We start from the raw sequence: 16,080 nt of genomic DNA on the forward strand, positions 1-16,080 counted from the left end.
TCCCCATGAAAAGCTAAAGGCTTCTCCCAGGGAAGAGACAGGAAGAGGATGCAGACTAGTTCCTTCTGATATGCTATGAAGTTGCAAAGTTTACCAAGCAGTGTGTACACAGTGGCAAAATCTCAGAAGGAACCACTTTGACCTGGGGAAATGTTTCTCAAATATTCTGCCATCAGTGCATTTGTTTATTCCCTGGAGTTTCCTTTCCAAAAATATAAATAAAAATGATTGCTGTCAGATACCTTGCCTCTTTACTCATGCAATACACCAGTGTTTCTCAAACTTTAAAAAAATTTATTGAATTTATTACGGTGACATTGGTTAATAATATGTTTCAAATGTACAATTCTACAATACATCACCAGTATATTGTATTTTGTGTTCACCATCCAAAGTCAAGTCTCCTTCCATCACCATATAATCCCCCTTTAGTCTCTTCTACATCCCCTCAACCCCTTTCCCGCTGGTAATCTGTAATCACCATACTGTTGTGTTTATGAGGTGGGTTGTTTTTTTTTACATAATACTTTCACCTTTTACATCCAGCACCCAACCACCCACCCCTCTGACAGCTGTCTGTTCTCTGTATCTATCAGTATGGTTTCTATTATGTTTATTTTGTTCATTAGATTCCACATATGAGTGAAACCATATGGTATTTGTCTTTCTCAGACTGGCTTATTTCAGTTAGCATAATATTCTCCAGGTCCATCACACTGTTACAAAAGATAAGATTTTCTTCTTTTTTAAAGCCCAGTAGTATTCCATTGTGTAAATGTACCACAGCTTTTTTATCCACTCATCTACTGATATGCACTTGAGCTGCGTCCAAATCTTGGCCACTGTAAATAACACTGCAATAAACATAGGGGTGCATATATTCTTTCAAATTAATATTTCAGGTTTCTTTGTATATATTCCAAGAAGTAGACTCGTTGGGTCATGAGGCAGTTTCAATTTTAATTTTTTGAGGAAATTACACACTGTTTTCTACAGTGGCTGCACCAGTCTGTATTCCTACCAACAATATACAAGGGCTCCCTCATGGGTCCTCTTACATGAAACACATAGACCAACTGTCCAGGATCTGAACTGTTAGACCACATAAACGTGATTTCAGTAGGCAGGCATACACATATGTAAGACTGAGTCTGCATGTGACAGAGAGAGACAAACTTAGAGAGGCAGAACCTGAGAGATAGCCACTAAGCTACTCATGATAATCACCTGTGCAGTGGGTCTTACAAATCTCTTATCTTCTAGAGGAGATATCTAAAAAAAAAAAAATTTAAATAGAGTGGGGCTCTGCTCTGTGGGGAGGAGAGAGAGAGTTGTCATCTCATTCAAAGTCAGGTCAGGTGGAGTCCATGAATGAGGCTGCCATGATGGGCCACAGTCAGCAACATACTGCTTGTCTGTCCAGAAATGGGAACCCCTAAGCAGAGAACATAGGTCCTCTACTGGTATCCAAACATACACACACACACACATATATATACTCTTAATCCTTAACAATGAGAAAACAAACAACACAATATGAAATGGGCATAAGGGCATAAGGTACCTCCCCACAGAAGACACAGAGATGGCAGGGATACAAGATAGCGGTGGAGTAGGGGAAAGGTACACTCACCTCCTCCCAGGACCAAGTGCAATAGACAACTAAACTACATAAAAAAATCAACCTGAATAACCAAATGAAGACTAGCTGAACAGAAGTCTTATAACCAAGGATTACAGAAGAAGCCACATCCAGAGTAAAAGGAAGGGTGGAGACACAAAAAGGTGCTAGACCTGCACCCAAATGTGGCAGTAGAGAATCCACAGGGACCTCTCAGCTGCAAAAGTACTTTATGAGAAGTGAGGGGTCTCAACCCCATGCTGGGCTCCCAAGCCTGGAGTACCAGAGCCGAAAACAGGTGCCCACATTACATCTGGCTGTGAAAATCAGTGGGAATTCTGTCTGCCAGGAAGAGACAGGGTTCTGGTAGAAAACCAAGTGCCCTTTCAAAGGGTGAGCACACAAAATCTCAGTTGCAGGCACTCATCCCAAGTTCTGGCAGAGAAACAGTGGCTCAGAGCAGAATAGAGTCATACAGGGAAAGGGCCTGAGGACAGCTGCCAAGGTCCCTGTGCTGAGTCCATGTCCCACAATTCCCACAGATGACATCTTTCCCAGTTGAGCACTCCCCTCCATACGGCATCAGCCTGAGGGAACACATTAGGCCCACCCTCCCAGCTCCCTGTGGCCCTGACCTGCCAAACTAGTGCCCTATGGAGGAGTCAGCTGGCTGTGGCCAGCTTGGGCCCACAGTGCAGACTTTCTTGGAAGGCTCTGAAGGAGATCCAGGCAGACTCAGGGGGTGGCAGAGGTAAGCAGTAGGTTAGATGAAGCAGAGGATCAAATCAATGATTTAGAAGACAATGTAGCAGAAAACATCCAATCAGAGCAGCAAAAAGAAAACATCTTCTTTAAATAAGGGTAGCCCTGACCTGTTTTTCTCAGTGGTTAGAGTTTGGCCTGGGGACAGAAGGGTCTCAGGTTTGATTCCTGTCAAGGGCACTACCTCAATTATAGGCTCAATCCCTGGCTCCGGTCAGGGCACATGCAGGTAGCAACCAATCAATGTTCTCTCCTCACATCAATATTTCTCTCTCTCTTTGTCTCTCCCCCTCCCTTCCACTCTCTAAAAATCAATGGAAGAAAATATCCTCGGGGGAGGATTATCAACAACAAAAAAATAAAATAGCCCTAACCAGTTTGGCTCAGTGGATAGAGCATCAGCTTGCAGACTGAAGGTTCCCAGGTTCGATTCCAGTCAAGGGCATGTACCTTGGTTGCGGGCACATCCCCAGTAGGGGGTGTGCAGGAGGCAGCTGATTGATGTTTCTCTCTCATCAATGTTTCTAACTCTCTATTCCTCTCCCTTCCTCTCTGTAAAAAATCAATAAAATATATTTAAAAAAATAAAATAAAAATTAGGGTAGTTTAAGGGACCATTGGAACAACATGAAGTGTAACAACATCCACATCATAGGGGTACCAGAAGGAGAAGAGATAGAGCAAGAGACAGGGAACTTATTTGAAGAGAACTTCCCTAACTGGGTGAAGGAAAAAGACATGCAAGCTCAGGAAGTGCAGGGAATCCCAAAGAGGATGAATACAAAGAGGCCCAAACCAAAACACATCATAATCAAAATGGCAAAGTTCAAAGACAGAGAAAGAATCTTAAAATCTACAACAGAAATAAAGTTAGTTATCTACAAGGGAGCTCCCATAAGACTGTCAGCTGATTTCTTGACAGAAACATTTCAGGCCAGAAAGTGATTAAAAACACATTTTTCAAACTGATGAAAAGCAAGGACTTACAACCAAGACTAATCTACCCAACAAGGGTATTTTTTGAAATGGAAGGAGAAATAAAGAGCCTACCAGGCAAGAAAAAGCTAAAGAAGTTTGTTACCACTAAACCAGTATTACAAGAAATGTTAAAGGGACTGCTTTAAGAAATAAAAAAAGAAAACAGATAAACATAGTGAAAAGAATGAAATGGTAATAAATACGTATCTATCGATAATTACTTTATATGTAAATGGCTTAGATGTTCCAATCAAAGGACATAGAATAGCTGAATGGATAAGAAAGGAAGACCAATATATATGCTGTCTACAAGAGGTCCACCTCAGAATGAAATATACACACAGACTAAAAGTAAAGGGATGGAAAAGAAATTTCATGCAAGTGAAAATGAAGAAAAAAAAAGGTGGGGAGAAATACATATATCTGACAAAATAAACTTTAAAACAAAGGCTGTAGTAAGAGACAAAGATGCACAGTAAAAAATGACAAAGAGAGCAATCCAACAAAAGGATATAACCAATATAAATATTTAGGCACCCAGCATAGGAGCACCTAAATATGTAAAGAAAATCTTGATGGGCATAAAGGGTGAGATTGACAGTAATACAGTCATAGTAGGGAATTTTAACACTTCACTGACATCAATGGATAGATGCTCCAGACAGAAAATCAGTAAGGAAACAAAGGCATTAAATGACACACTAGATCAGTTAGTTTAATCAGAGCATTTCAAAGCAGCAGAGCATTTCAAAGCAGAATACTAGTATACATTTTTTCAAGTACATATGGAACATTTTGTAGGACAGACCACATGTTAGAACACAAAACAAATGTCAATAAATTTAAGAAGACTGAAATTATATCAAGCATCCTCGCTCATCACAATGGTATGAAACTAGAAATCAATCACAAGAAAAAAAAAAAAAAACAGAAAAATACACAAAGACATGGAGGCTAAATACCATGGTACCAAATAGTGACTGGGTTAACAACTAGATCAAGGACAAAATCAAAAGATACCTTGAAACAAATGAAAATGAGAACATAACAACCCAAAACCTATGGGACAGAGCAAAAGGAATCCTAAATGGGAAATCCACTGCATTACAGGCCTACCTCAAGAAACATGAAAAAATCTCAAATAAAAAAATCTAGCTCTACACTTAGAGAAACAGGAAAAAGACAAACAAATCCCAAAGTGAATAGGAGGAAGGAAATAATAAAGATCACAGCAGAAATAAATGAAATAGATTCTTAAAAACAACCCAAAGATCCATGATACCAAGAGCTGATTCCTTGAAAAGATAAACTAGATTAACAAACCTTTAACCAGACTCATCAAGAAAAAAAGAGAGAAGACCTGAATAAATAAAATCAGAAATGGAAGAGAACTACACCAAAAAATACAAAGGATTGTAAGAAAATATTATGAACAACTATATGCCAACAAATTTGGCAATCTGGAAGAAATGGATAAATTCCTAGAAACATACTATCTTCCAAAACTGAATCAAGAAGAATCACAGAATATGAATAGACATATTACTACTACTGAAATTGAAGAAGTAGTAAAAAAAAAAAACACCAAAAAACTTCCAATAAACAGAACTCCTGGACCAGATGGCTTCACAAGTGAATTTTATTAAACATTCAAAGAAGCACTAACACCTATGCTTCTCAAACTATTCCAAAAAAATTTAAGAAGAGGGAAGATTACCAAGCTCATTTTAAGAAGCCAGAATTATCCTAATTCCAAAACTACATAAGGATACTACAAGCAAAGAAAATTACAGGCCAATATCTCTGATGAACATAGATGCTAAAATCCTTAACAAAATATTAGCAAACCAGATTCAGCAATACATTAAAAAGGTTATACATCATGAACAAGTGGGATTCATTCTAGGGATGCAAGGTTTGTACAATATCCACAAATGAATAAAACTGATATACCACATAAACAAAGTGGATAAAAACCACATGATCATAACAGATGCAGAAGAAGCATTTCATAAAACTCGGCACCCATTTATAAGAAAAACTTTCAGCAGAGTGGGAATAGAGGAAACATACCTCAATGTAATAAAAGCAATATATGACAAACCCACAGCCAACACCATACACAATGGACAAAAACTAAAAGCATTTCCCTTAAGATCAGAAACAAGAGACAGGGATGTCTGCTTTCACCACTCTTATTCAACATAGTAATGAAAGTCCTAGCCACATTTCAATTGGAAAGAAAGAAGTCAAACTGTCATTATTTATAGATGACATGTTACTGTATATAGAGAACCATAAAGATGCCACTAAAAAAAACCCACTAATATAACTGATAAATGAATTCAGTGAAGTAGCAGGATACAAAAGAAATATCCAGAAATCAGTTGCATTTTAATACACCAATAAAATTGATCCCATTTACAATGGCTTCAAAAACAAACAAACAAAAACACCTAGGGAAGAGTAGCACCTGATGGTGGGAGGTGGTAGCGTCCCCTTCCCTTTTGCAGGCAGGAAAGTTAGACAGCCACTCAAGAAAACACCATGAAAAATACTGGTATCAAGAGACTACTATATACCCATCTTTTATGTATATTCTCAATTATCCTAAGCATTTTCATTCCATAATTCTTCTTGGAGAGGTTCTAAATATTGGAAACACACCTGATGTGATTGTACATCTGTCCTGTTTTTGTAACTGCCATCAATCTAGCATTATATTTAATGGTGAAACCAAATGCATGCACGAAAAGAAGTTCATTATCATATAAGGTAACCATATTTTTGAAATGCTGTATCTACTTTCTTATGTCTTATTTCATTTTCCATGTAATTTCTGTTCTATGTTGAGCACCATTAATAGAGTTGGTGTTGAAAATATTTTTATTTGTAGTAATCTTGTCTACTTTTACTACTGTATCTTGTTTGTGTTTGTCAGGACCAAATGTCAAAGCATGGCTAAGCGTTTTCCGTAGAAATGGAGTTATATCCGTTTGGGAGAATAGTCTAAAGATCACAATTTCTAGTTTTCTAGGAACATGGTTTGGAGCCTTTCCTATTCCACTTGATTGGGAAAGACCATGGCAGGTATGGCCCATCTCCTGTACGCTTGGAGTGACCTTTGGCTACATGGCTGGCCTTGTTATTTCACCCCTTTAGATATACTAGAATAGAAAGCAACTTACAAATAAGAACAGTTAATTGGAACAAAGTAAGATTTTTTGGGGTGCAGATTCCATAAAGACTGTGCAGAAATGTACTAGTATATGGTCTAAGCCAGGCAGTTCAATTTACAGCACTGTTTCTTTTTTTAAAGCAGTTACATGATGTGATTGTAGCTTTTTAAACTATGAAACTGCTTCTAGTTTAAATAAGGCATTTAAAATAAAAATATCTATGAATAAGTTGAACCATGGATGTAAAAGGCCTGTATTCAGAAAACTATAAGACACTGAAGAAAGAAATTGAAGAAGATACAAGTAAGTGAAAACAAATACCATGTTCATGGATAGAAAGAATTAACATCAGAAAAAAAAAAAGAAAAAAAGAAACAAAAAATAATGAAAAAATTAAAAAACACAAAAAATGATAAAAAGGAAAAAAAGAATTAATATCATTAAAATGTCCACTCTACCCCAAACAACCTATAGATTCAACACAATTCCTATCAAAATACCAATAGTGTATTTCACAGAACTAGAAAAAATATTCCAAAAATTTATATGGAACCACATAGCAGCAGCATTCTTGAGAAAGAAGAACAGAGTTGAAGGAATCACATTATGTGATATCAAACTATACTACAAGGCCGTAGTAATCCAAACAGCAAGGATTATAGGCATATAGTTTAGGAACAGAATAGGGAGCCCAGAAATAAACACACACCTTTACAGTCAATTACAACGGGCTAAAGATAATCCATTCAATAAATGCTGCTGGGACAATTGGACAGATACACTGAGTGGCCAGATTATTATGATCTCTGAACGCATAATAATCTGGCCACTCAGTGTATATCCTATATAATAAAAGGCTAATATGCAAATTGCCCCCTCGACCAGAAGTTCGACCAGCAAGCAGGCTGCCCAACCGCCCATGTCCCCTCCCCCTGGCCAGGCTGGCCAGACCCCACCCATACACGAATTCATGCACTGGGCCTCTAACACACACACACACACACACACACACACTGAGTGACCAGATTATTATGCGTTCAGAGATCATAATAATCTGGCCACTCAGTGTATGTGCCGAAGAGAAAAGGAACTAGACCACCTTCTTACACAATACACAAGAATAAACTCAAAATGAATTAAAGACTTAAATATTAGATTCCAAACCATAAAATCCTAGAAGAAAACATAGGAAGTAAAATATCAGACATTTCTTGTAGCAGAATTTTTTTCTGATAAATCTCCTCAGGCAAGGAAAACAAAAGGAAAAATAAACAAATGAGACCTCATCAAACTAAAAAGTTTTTGCACAGCAAAGGAAATCAGCAACAAAATAAAAAGACAACCCACTGAATGGGAGAACATATTCACCGATACCTCTGATGAGGGCTTAATGTCCAAAATTTATAAGGAACTTATACAATACCAAAACAAACAATCCAATTAAGAAATGGGCAAAGGATCTGAATAGACACTTTTCTAAAGAGGATATACAAATAGCCAATAGACATAGGAAAGATGGTCATTGTCACTAATCATCAGAGAAATACAAATTAAAACCACAATGAGATATCACCTCACACCTGTCAGAATGGCTGTCATCAATAAATCAACAAACAACAGTGTTGGCAAGGATGTGGAGAAAAGAAACCCTTCGTGCACTGTCGGTAGGAATGAAGACTGAAGTAGGCATTGTGAAAAGTAGTATGGAGTTAACTTAAAAAAATTAAAAATGGAACTGCCTCATGACCCAGCAATTCTACTTCTGGGAATATATCCAAAGAAACTCAAGATACTAATTTGAAAGAATATATGCACCCCTATGTTCATTGCAGTGCCATTTAAAATACCCAAGATTTGGAAGCAGCCCAAGTACCCATCAGTAGATGAGTGGATAAAAAAAGCTGTGGTACATTTACACAATGGAGTACTACTCAGCTGTAAAAAAAGAAGAAAATCTTACCTTTTTGAACAGCATGGATAGACCTGAAGATTATGCTAAGTGAAATAAGCCAGTCAGAGAAAGACAAGTACTGTAAGATTTTGCTTATGTGTGGAATTTAACAAACAAAATAAACTAACGAAGTGGAGACAGACTCATGGATACACAGAACAGGTGCCAGCTGTCAGAGGGGAGGAGGTTGGGGGCTGGTTTGAAAGGTAAAGGGATTAAGCAAAGAAAGAAAAAAAAAGACTCCTGGACACAGACAACAGTGTGGTGCTTTCCAAAGAGAAAGGGGTGTAGGGGAAGGTAGAAGAGGTTAAAGGGGGTACATGGTGATAGGAGATTTGACTTAGGTTGGAACACACAATACAATATACATGTGATGTAGTCTATAATTATATACCTGAAACCTATATAATTTTATTAACCAATGTAAAGAGGTTTAAGTTTCAGGTTTGCAAGATGAAAAAGTTCTAGAGACAATGTGCGTACAGTTAACACTTCTATACTGTACACTTAAAAGTGATTAAGATGGTAAATTTTATGTGTTTTTCTCATAGTTATAAAACACTTGTCATCAAATCAATAGTAGGTAATAAAGTTAGAATTTCCTCCTCTAGTGTTTTGGGTACAATTCAAATACACAAATAAAACTGTGACAAAGAAACTCTAAACAAATCTGGGCAGATAAAAAAATACTTAAATATGTAGAATAACAATTGTCCTCTTATATCATCAATCTAGATTTAATTATATATTAACTAGTGGCCCGGTGCACGAAATTCATGCATGGGGGGGTGGGGATTTTCCTCAGCCCAGCCTACACCCTCTCTAATCTGGGACTCCTCGAAGGATGTCCTACTGCCGGTTTACAGGGATCGGGCCTACACCTGCAGTCAGACATCCCTCTCACAATCCAGGACTGCTGGCTCCAGCCGCTCACCTGCCTGTCTGCCTGCCTGATTGCCCCTAACCACTCTACCTGCTGGCCTGCTCGCCCCCAACTGCCCCCCACCACTGGCCTGCTCGCCCCCAAATGTCACCCCGCCAGCCAGATCACCCCAACTGCCCCCCGTGCCAGCCTGCTCACCCCCAACTGCCCCCCCTGCTGGCCTGCTCACTCCAAACTGCCCCCCAACTGACAGCCTGCTCACCCCCAACTGCCCCCCCTGCTGGTCTGCTTACCCCCAATGGCCCCTGCCATCCCATCCTGGCCTGATCACTGCCCCAGTGACCCAAGATCCCAGCCCCTCCTTTTTTTGTTTTTCTTTCAATGCCTCCTTGAGCAGAGGCCAGGGCCGGCTGGAAGCAAGTATCTAGTATTTATTTATCTTCTATAATTGAAACTTTGTAGCCTTAAGTGGAGGCCAGGGCCGGCCAGGGTGGGAAGTTTGGCTTCCTCCATCGTTGGGGCAACCCTAGCCTCCTGCTTGCTCCAGCTCTGTGGCTGGCCGCCATCTTGGTTGGGTTAATTTGCATACTCGCTCCTGATTGGCTTGTGGGTGTAGCAGAGTGATGGTTAATTTGCATGTTTCTCTTTTATTAGTGTAGATAGCATTCAATGTGTATTTTTAGGTGCATAATCCCAGAAATAAAACTCCTAGGGAGTTTGTGTTTTAGAATGCAGAATCCTTCCGATTTTAGAAAAGTAATACAGCACATGTACTGATTCATATATAACTCCCACAGCAGGATCTGAGGCAGCATCTTGACATCAAGTACATGAACACTGTTGCAACAAAAAGTATGAACAGTGACACTAGGTAGGGGAATTAACGAACATAAATGGCTTCATGTTAGTTCAGGTCAGATTAGGTTTTGCTGCCAAGAGCATTTTAGATTTTGGGGTTTCAGATAAATGAATATTATGGATCCATTATTATATTTCAAGAATCTTTCAACATTTTTAAGTTAGCAAGTATTAAGTTTCATTCCTCATGATTTCACTAACAGAGGAATTCCAAGTAGATAAAAACATAGCTAATGCAAAGTTACCACACATGTTAGCACAAAGAATACCTGTAGTTAGAATCCAGTTGTTCAAAACCCAAAGATTCAAGCAAATTTTTATATGACTTTATCCTAGGCTCTTTAAGCTCAATTTTGCGTATTTGTTTCTAACCTCTGCCTGCACTATCCAAACGACAGCCAGTAGCCATATATGGCTTTTGAGCATTTGAATGTGTCTAATACAAAATTAGGTCACGTTTATATACTGACTAGTGACCCGGTGCACAAAATTCGTGCACATTAAAAGGGAATTAGTTAGAGGAAATATTTCAATATTGCTATTTGCCCTTTCTCTATAATAGAAGTGTCAGCAATGAAAGAAAATTAGTAAAATGTATATTGAAAATAATATATAAATTTATTAATAATCACAACATAACAAAAACATGATATAAAAACAACAAAAACATGATGTAAAAATAACACTGATACAAACAATGACTGATAAATTAATTCAACTCATTCTAATATCTCCCTGTATACCACATTAAGAGTGAAAACACTTTCACAGTGCTTGACTAATTTCCCTTGTGATCAAATATTTACAACTTTAACGTCACACGCTCTTTGAACTCGAGAGAAAGCAACATATAACTGACCATGTGCGAAAATGGGTTCAGGTAGGAATATTCCTACTCTGTCTAGAGTTTGTCCTTGTGATTTATTAATAGTCATCGCAAATGCTGGCGTCATGGGAAAATGTCTTCAAATTAATTTAAATGGGAGGCTCGTGTCAGATGGGGACAAATCAATTCTTGGAATCAGAACAACCTCTCCTTCTGCAGATCCTGTTAATACTTCAGCTTTCATGTTAGCTCGCAATCTTTTGATAATAAATCTAGTACCATTACAAAGACCCCATTTACTATTAAGATTTCTCAGTAGCATGATGATTGCACCCACTTTCAATTTCAATTTATGAAACAGCATTCCCGAAGGAGTAATACTATTAAGAAATTCGATGGGAAAATTTTCCTTTTCAGCATCACCCGTTGAATCAATGGAATCATCACTCAAATATGTGTGAAAATCTCCATCAAGTATATCCAAAATTTCGTCATTTAATTTATGAACGTGTTCATTTTTAGGACAAAGAATCGCATGTTTAGATATATTTTTAATATTATCTATAGATATAGTATTTCCAAAGGTAGCTTCAGTAATAGATCCGTTACAAATCATTTCACAGGGGAGTTCAATAACACCCATTCCTAAATGAAAACTGCTATCCAGTTTGCCATCTCCAAGTTTTATTAACCACTCACTATAAGCAGAATCCTCTGATCTCATATTTGTTTTAAGAGACAACTTTCTGAAACATCCCCAAACATTACAGTACTTTAAACTCTTTTGTACTATGGCTAATTGCATAGCATGCGGCACAATACTTAGACATTGTCGAAAATCCCCTCCGAGAAGGAGAATTTTCCCACCAACTGCAACATTCAAATTCATAATTCCTCTTAGTAATCTGTTTATGGCATTTATAGCATGAATGGATGCCATGGTGCATTCATCAACAATTAGAAGTTGGGCCTTTTTAATGGTTTTAGCAACTTCACTCTTCATAGTGAGTCTAGAAATTGAAGTTTCATTTAATGGAATCGGTAATTTATATTGGGAATGAAAGGTTCTTCCACCGAGAAGTACATTTGCAGCAATTCCTGTAGACGCTATGGGTAAAACAGTACCATCCCGACCTCTAATATATTAAAACTTTATAAAGATATGTTTTTCCACTACCACCTGGACCAAGAAAAAGCATTTGGGGTGTACAGTTTGATCTTCAATGGCTGAAGTTATAGTCTGAAAGGCTGCCAACCATTCATCATTCAGAGAATTTATCAAAACCTCTGCCTATTGTTGCTCGTACGATTCATTACATGTATTTGTATCCATTAATAAAGGATAGTCTGGAAGTTTGAAATGTGAATATTTCATTCCATGCAATGTGAATACCTCTTGAATTTTGTTAAGGGCATGCATTGTTTCCATGTCTCCATCCCAGTCTCTCCCAGTCACTGTCTCTCTTTGTTTTTCTCAGCAGTTCTCCAGTCCTCCCTGCCTCCCTCTCTCCCTCTTCCTCTTTCCTGGCTGGAAGGGGGTGGGGCCAGTGGGGGCAGGTCCAACCTCTGCCTGCCCTGGGGCCTCATTCTGAGAGAGGCTATGAGCTGGTGGGTGCTGTGTGTGTCTGTGCGTATGTGCGGTTGTGAGTGAGTGTGAGTGCCAGCCCCGCCTCCCCTGGCCCCGGCCCCGCTGCCACAAGTCCCCACCCACCAGAGCCTGCTGGGCACACGCAGCAGTCCGGGGCGTTAGGTAGAGCCTTCGATAGTTACGGACCCTGGCTCTTTATATATGTAGATTACATGTTAAAATGATCGTATTGTGGACACTGGGTTAAATGAAATATATTATTCAAATTCATCTCTCTCTTTTTACTTTTTTAACATGGCTTCTAGGAAACTTAAAATTATATATGTGGCTGGCATTACATTTCTGCTGGCCAGTGCTGTTCTATTCTCAGATTAATCATCATCGCTGAAACTAATTATAATTAAAACATTACCTCCTCTAGGATACTTCTCCTAACTACCCAAGACTGGGGTGAACATGAATCTTATGTATGTACTTCCATTGCTCCTATGCTTCTATCATAGCACTATTTCATTATATTTTAACTAGAGGCCTAGTGCATGAAATTCATACATAGGTAGGGTCCCTAGCAGCTGCCAGCTGCTGGACAGGGCACCTTCCTTCCCCAGCTGCCTGCTGCCACCGGCCCCGCCCCCTGGTCGAACTTCCAGTCAAGGGGACAATTTGCATATTAGGCTTTTATTATATAGGACTAGAGGCCCGATGTACGAAATTCGTGCAAGAGTAGGCCTTCCTTCCCCTGGCTGCCGGCACTGGCTTCCCTCTGGCACCCAGGACCCAGGCTTCCCTTGCAGCCCCGGCTTCATCTGGAAGGTAGTCCGGAAGGATGTCCGGTCTAATTAGCATATTACACTTTTATTATTATAGATTGTTTACTTTCAATTCCACCAGGTTGAAAGTTCCTTGGGGAAACAGAGTGGATTTTTTTAAAAATATGGGAATAACCAGGTTATAACACAGACATAGAGATTTTAATAAATGTTAAATGAATGATACTATCCAATGAAATACTATTAAGTTGTTGTGAAAAGTCACACAAAATTCTGAGACTATAAATGATTTGAAGCAATAAGCATTCATAAATTATGTCCTCACTCTTTAAAAAAAAATCAAAGAGAATAACAGTAGGTTTTTTTGTAATTTATTACAAAAAAAAAGCTTTTTAAAATCTAGGTTGTTTTCTTACCTGAAGTCAAATTCCTAGCTGTACTTTGTGATTTCTGCATTTCGGTAGATTTAAAATTGAGATCATCCTGCATTATCTTCAGCTCTTGATTGGTGATAGAGGATATCTGTTTCATACGATTTATATTCTGTATTTGAAGAGAAATAAAAATAATTAAAAAATCCATACATTTAACTCTTCAATAAAACTTGTAGAAAACACTGCTAAAGGACTGGATGTTTTGAATAGGTATTCTTTTTTTGAAATACATCATTTATTACATATGTTTCACAGAAGAACAGAGTGAGATGCAAATCAGGTTTTCTCAATAAGGACAGGCTAAATTAAAATTCAGAATTTTAAAAAAGATTTGCTTTATTTCATTGCACAAAAAATTCAACAACACTATTTTAGGAACTGATTTGAGTCTTAAAACACTAAGAATATTGAAAAGAAACACGTATTTCTCCTCTCTTGGTACCAAACACCAGTGGCTGCTCAATAAACATGTTTTAGTGAAATAAGACACTCATTAGATATCTCGTACCTTTTTGTTTATAATATGTATTACAGGGTAAAAATATATTTAAAAAACATGTTAACGTTTTCCAATATCATATATCTGGATTTTGAAGTTTGTGCAAATGCTACTTCTAAAAGTTCAGATAAATTAACAACAGAAGAAAATCTTAATAATTACTCTGAATTAGTCCCTCACTTACTGCTGAATATTGACATCATATATATATATATATATATATATATATATATATATATACACACACACACATATATATATACACACACATATATATACACACACACACACGCATATATATATATATATATATATATATATATATATAATATTGATATACATGTCATCCTTTTCCCCATAATTCAACTAATTAGCTGAATTTTGCTAGAAAGACAAAAATTAATAGCTTAGGGAAACAAAATAACAAGCAAGAGAATTTTAAAGAAACAGTTTAAATGAACAAATGTAGTAATGAACCATGCATTTTTTGAGTTGGATTGAAAGAGGTCATCACAGTAAAAATAATGAGGACACCAGGACAGGTACATGGTACTTACCCGACTACTGTGCTCCAAAAGTGCAACAATGTCGGCTTCTATCTGTGCCTTCCGTTCCAGTTCCTGATTCTTATTTCCCTCAAAAGCCTCAATAAAAGCTGCCAATTGAGAAATATGATGAGAGGCTACTCTTGTTATAGTTCACACTATATAAACTCTGTAGGTCTTAAGAGTAGAAATTAAAAGCAAATTTTAAACTATGTTTAATATTTTATTCCAATGGTAATTACTCAATAAGAACATCTCTACATTCAAACTTTTAAAGCTTAATTGTTATAAACTTATAAGATACAAGTAAAGTAAAAATTTATATAGGCCCAGAAGTAACAGTTGATTTAAACACATCAGAAAAAACCTGTGTTTACATAGGCTCTCCTTGATACATCTACAATTATTAACATCTATGATTAGCCACTAACTTTACTTATGAAAATATTACTAATTACTATATTATCTGGAAATCAGTATGTTACTTATAATGCTGAATTAATCTCAAGTAAATAAATTTAATAATTTGTTCAGATTATAAATATTCTAAGAACGCATCTTTCTTCTTGTCTAATACAGAACCAGTACACAATTTGCTCTTATTTACTTTCTTAAAGTATTCCTACAGATCTTCTAAATATAAAAACTTATAGTTAAAAACAATTTTACTGCTAACATACAACAATGAATTAACCATCAACAAAACAACAAGAAAGCCCAATGCATGGGAGAATATATTTGCCAATGTTATCTCTGATAAGGGTTTAATCCCCAAAATTTACAGGGAATTCATAAAACTTAACAAAAGGAAGGTAAACATGCAATCAAAAAATGGGCAAAGGATCTAAATAGACATTTTTCAAAAGAGGACATACAGAAGGCCAAGAGACATATGAAGACATGCTCAAAGTCACTAATCATCTGAGAGATGCAAATCAAAACGACAATGTGGTACCATCTCACAGCTGTCAGAATGGCTATCATCAACAAATCAACAAACAACAAGTGCTGGCGAAGATGTGGAGAAAAAGGAACCCTCCTGCACTGCTGGTGGGAATGCAAACTGGTACAGCCACTGTGGAAAATAGTATGGAGTTCCCTCAAAAAATTAAGAATGGAACTGCCATTTGACCCAGTAATGCCACTTCTGGGAATATATCACAAGAAACCAGAAATATCAATCAAA

At 37.4% G+C, this 16,080-nt stretch overlaps 1 protein-coding gene and 1 pseudogene across 5 annotated transcripts in view; one reads left to right on the top strand and one right to left on the bottom strand.

Moving 5' to 3' along the window:
- The window catches only part of IFT74 (intraflagellar transport 74), a 113,607-nt gene that overhangs the window by 19,461 nt on the left and 78,066 nt on the right, over window positions 1–16,080 (bottom strand). For all 4 annotated transcript variants that reach the window (XM_080667993.1, XM_080667996.1, XM_080667995.1 and 1 more), the window contains 2 exons: window positions 14,907–15,004; window positions 13,833–13,959 (listed from right to left, as the gene is read on the bottom strand). In XM_080667993.1, the coding sequence (XP_080524119.1) occupies window positions 13,833–13,959; window positions 14,907–15,004 (225 nt within the window). The remainder of the gene's footprint in view (window positions 1–13,832; window positions 13,960–14,906; window positions 15,005–16,080) is intronic.
- Window positions 5,909–6,537, top strand: LOC308249228 (phosphatidylinositol-glycan biosynthesis class F protein-like; annotated as a pseudogene). The gene has a single exon. The product of its transcript is annotated as a phosphatidylinositol-glycan biosynthesis class F protein-like (transcript).

Source organism: Plecotus auritus, assembly GCF_963455305.1.
Source record: "Plecotus auritus genome assembly, chromosome: 5".
Taxonomy (NCBI): Eukaryota; Metazoa; Chordata; class Mammalia; order Chiroptera; family Vespertilionidae; genus Plecotus; species Plecotus auritus.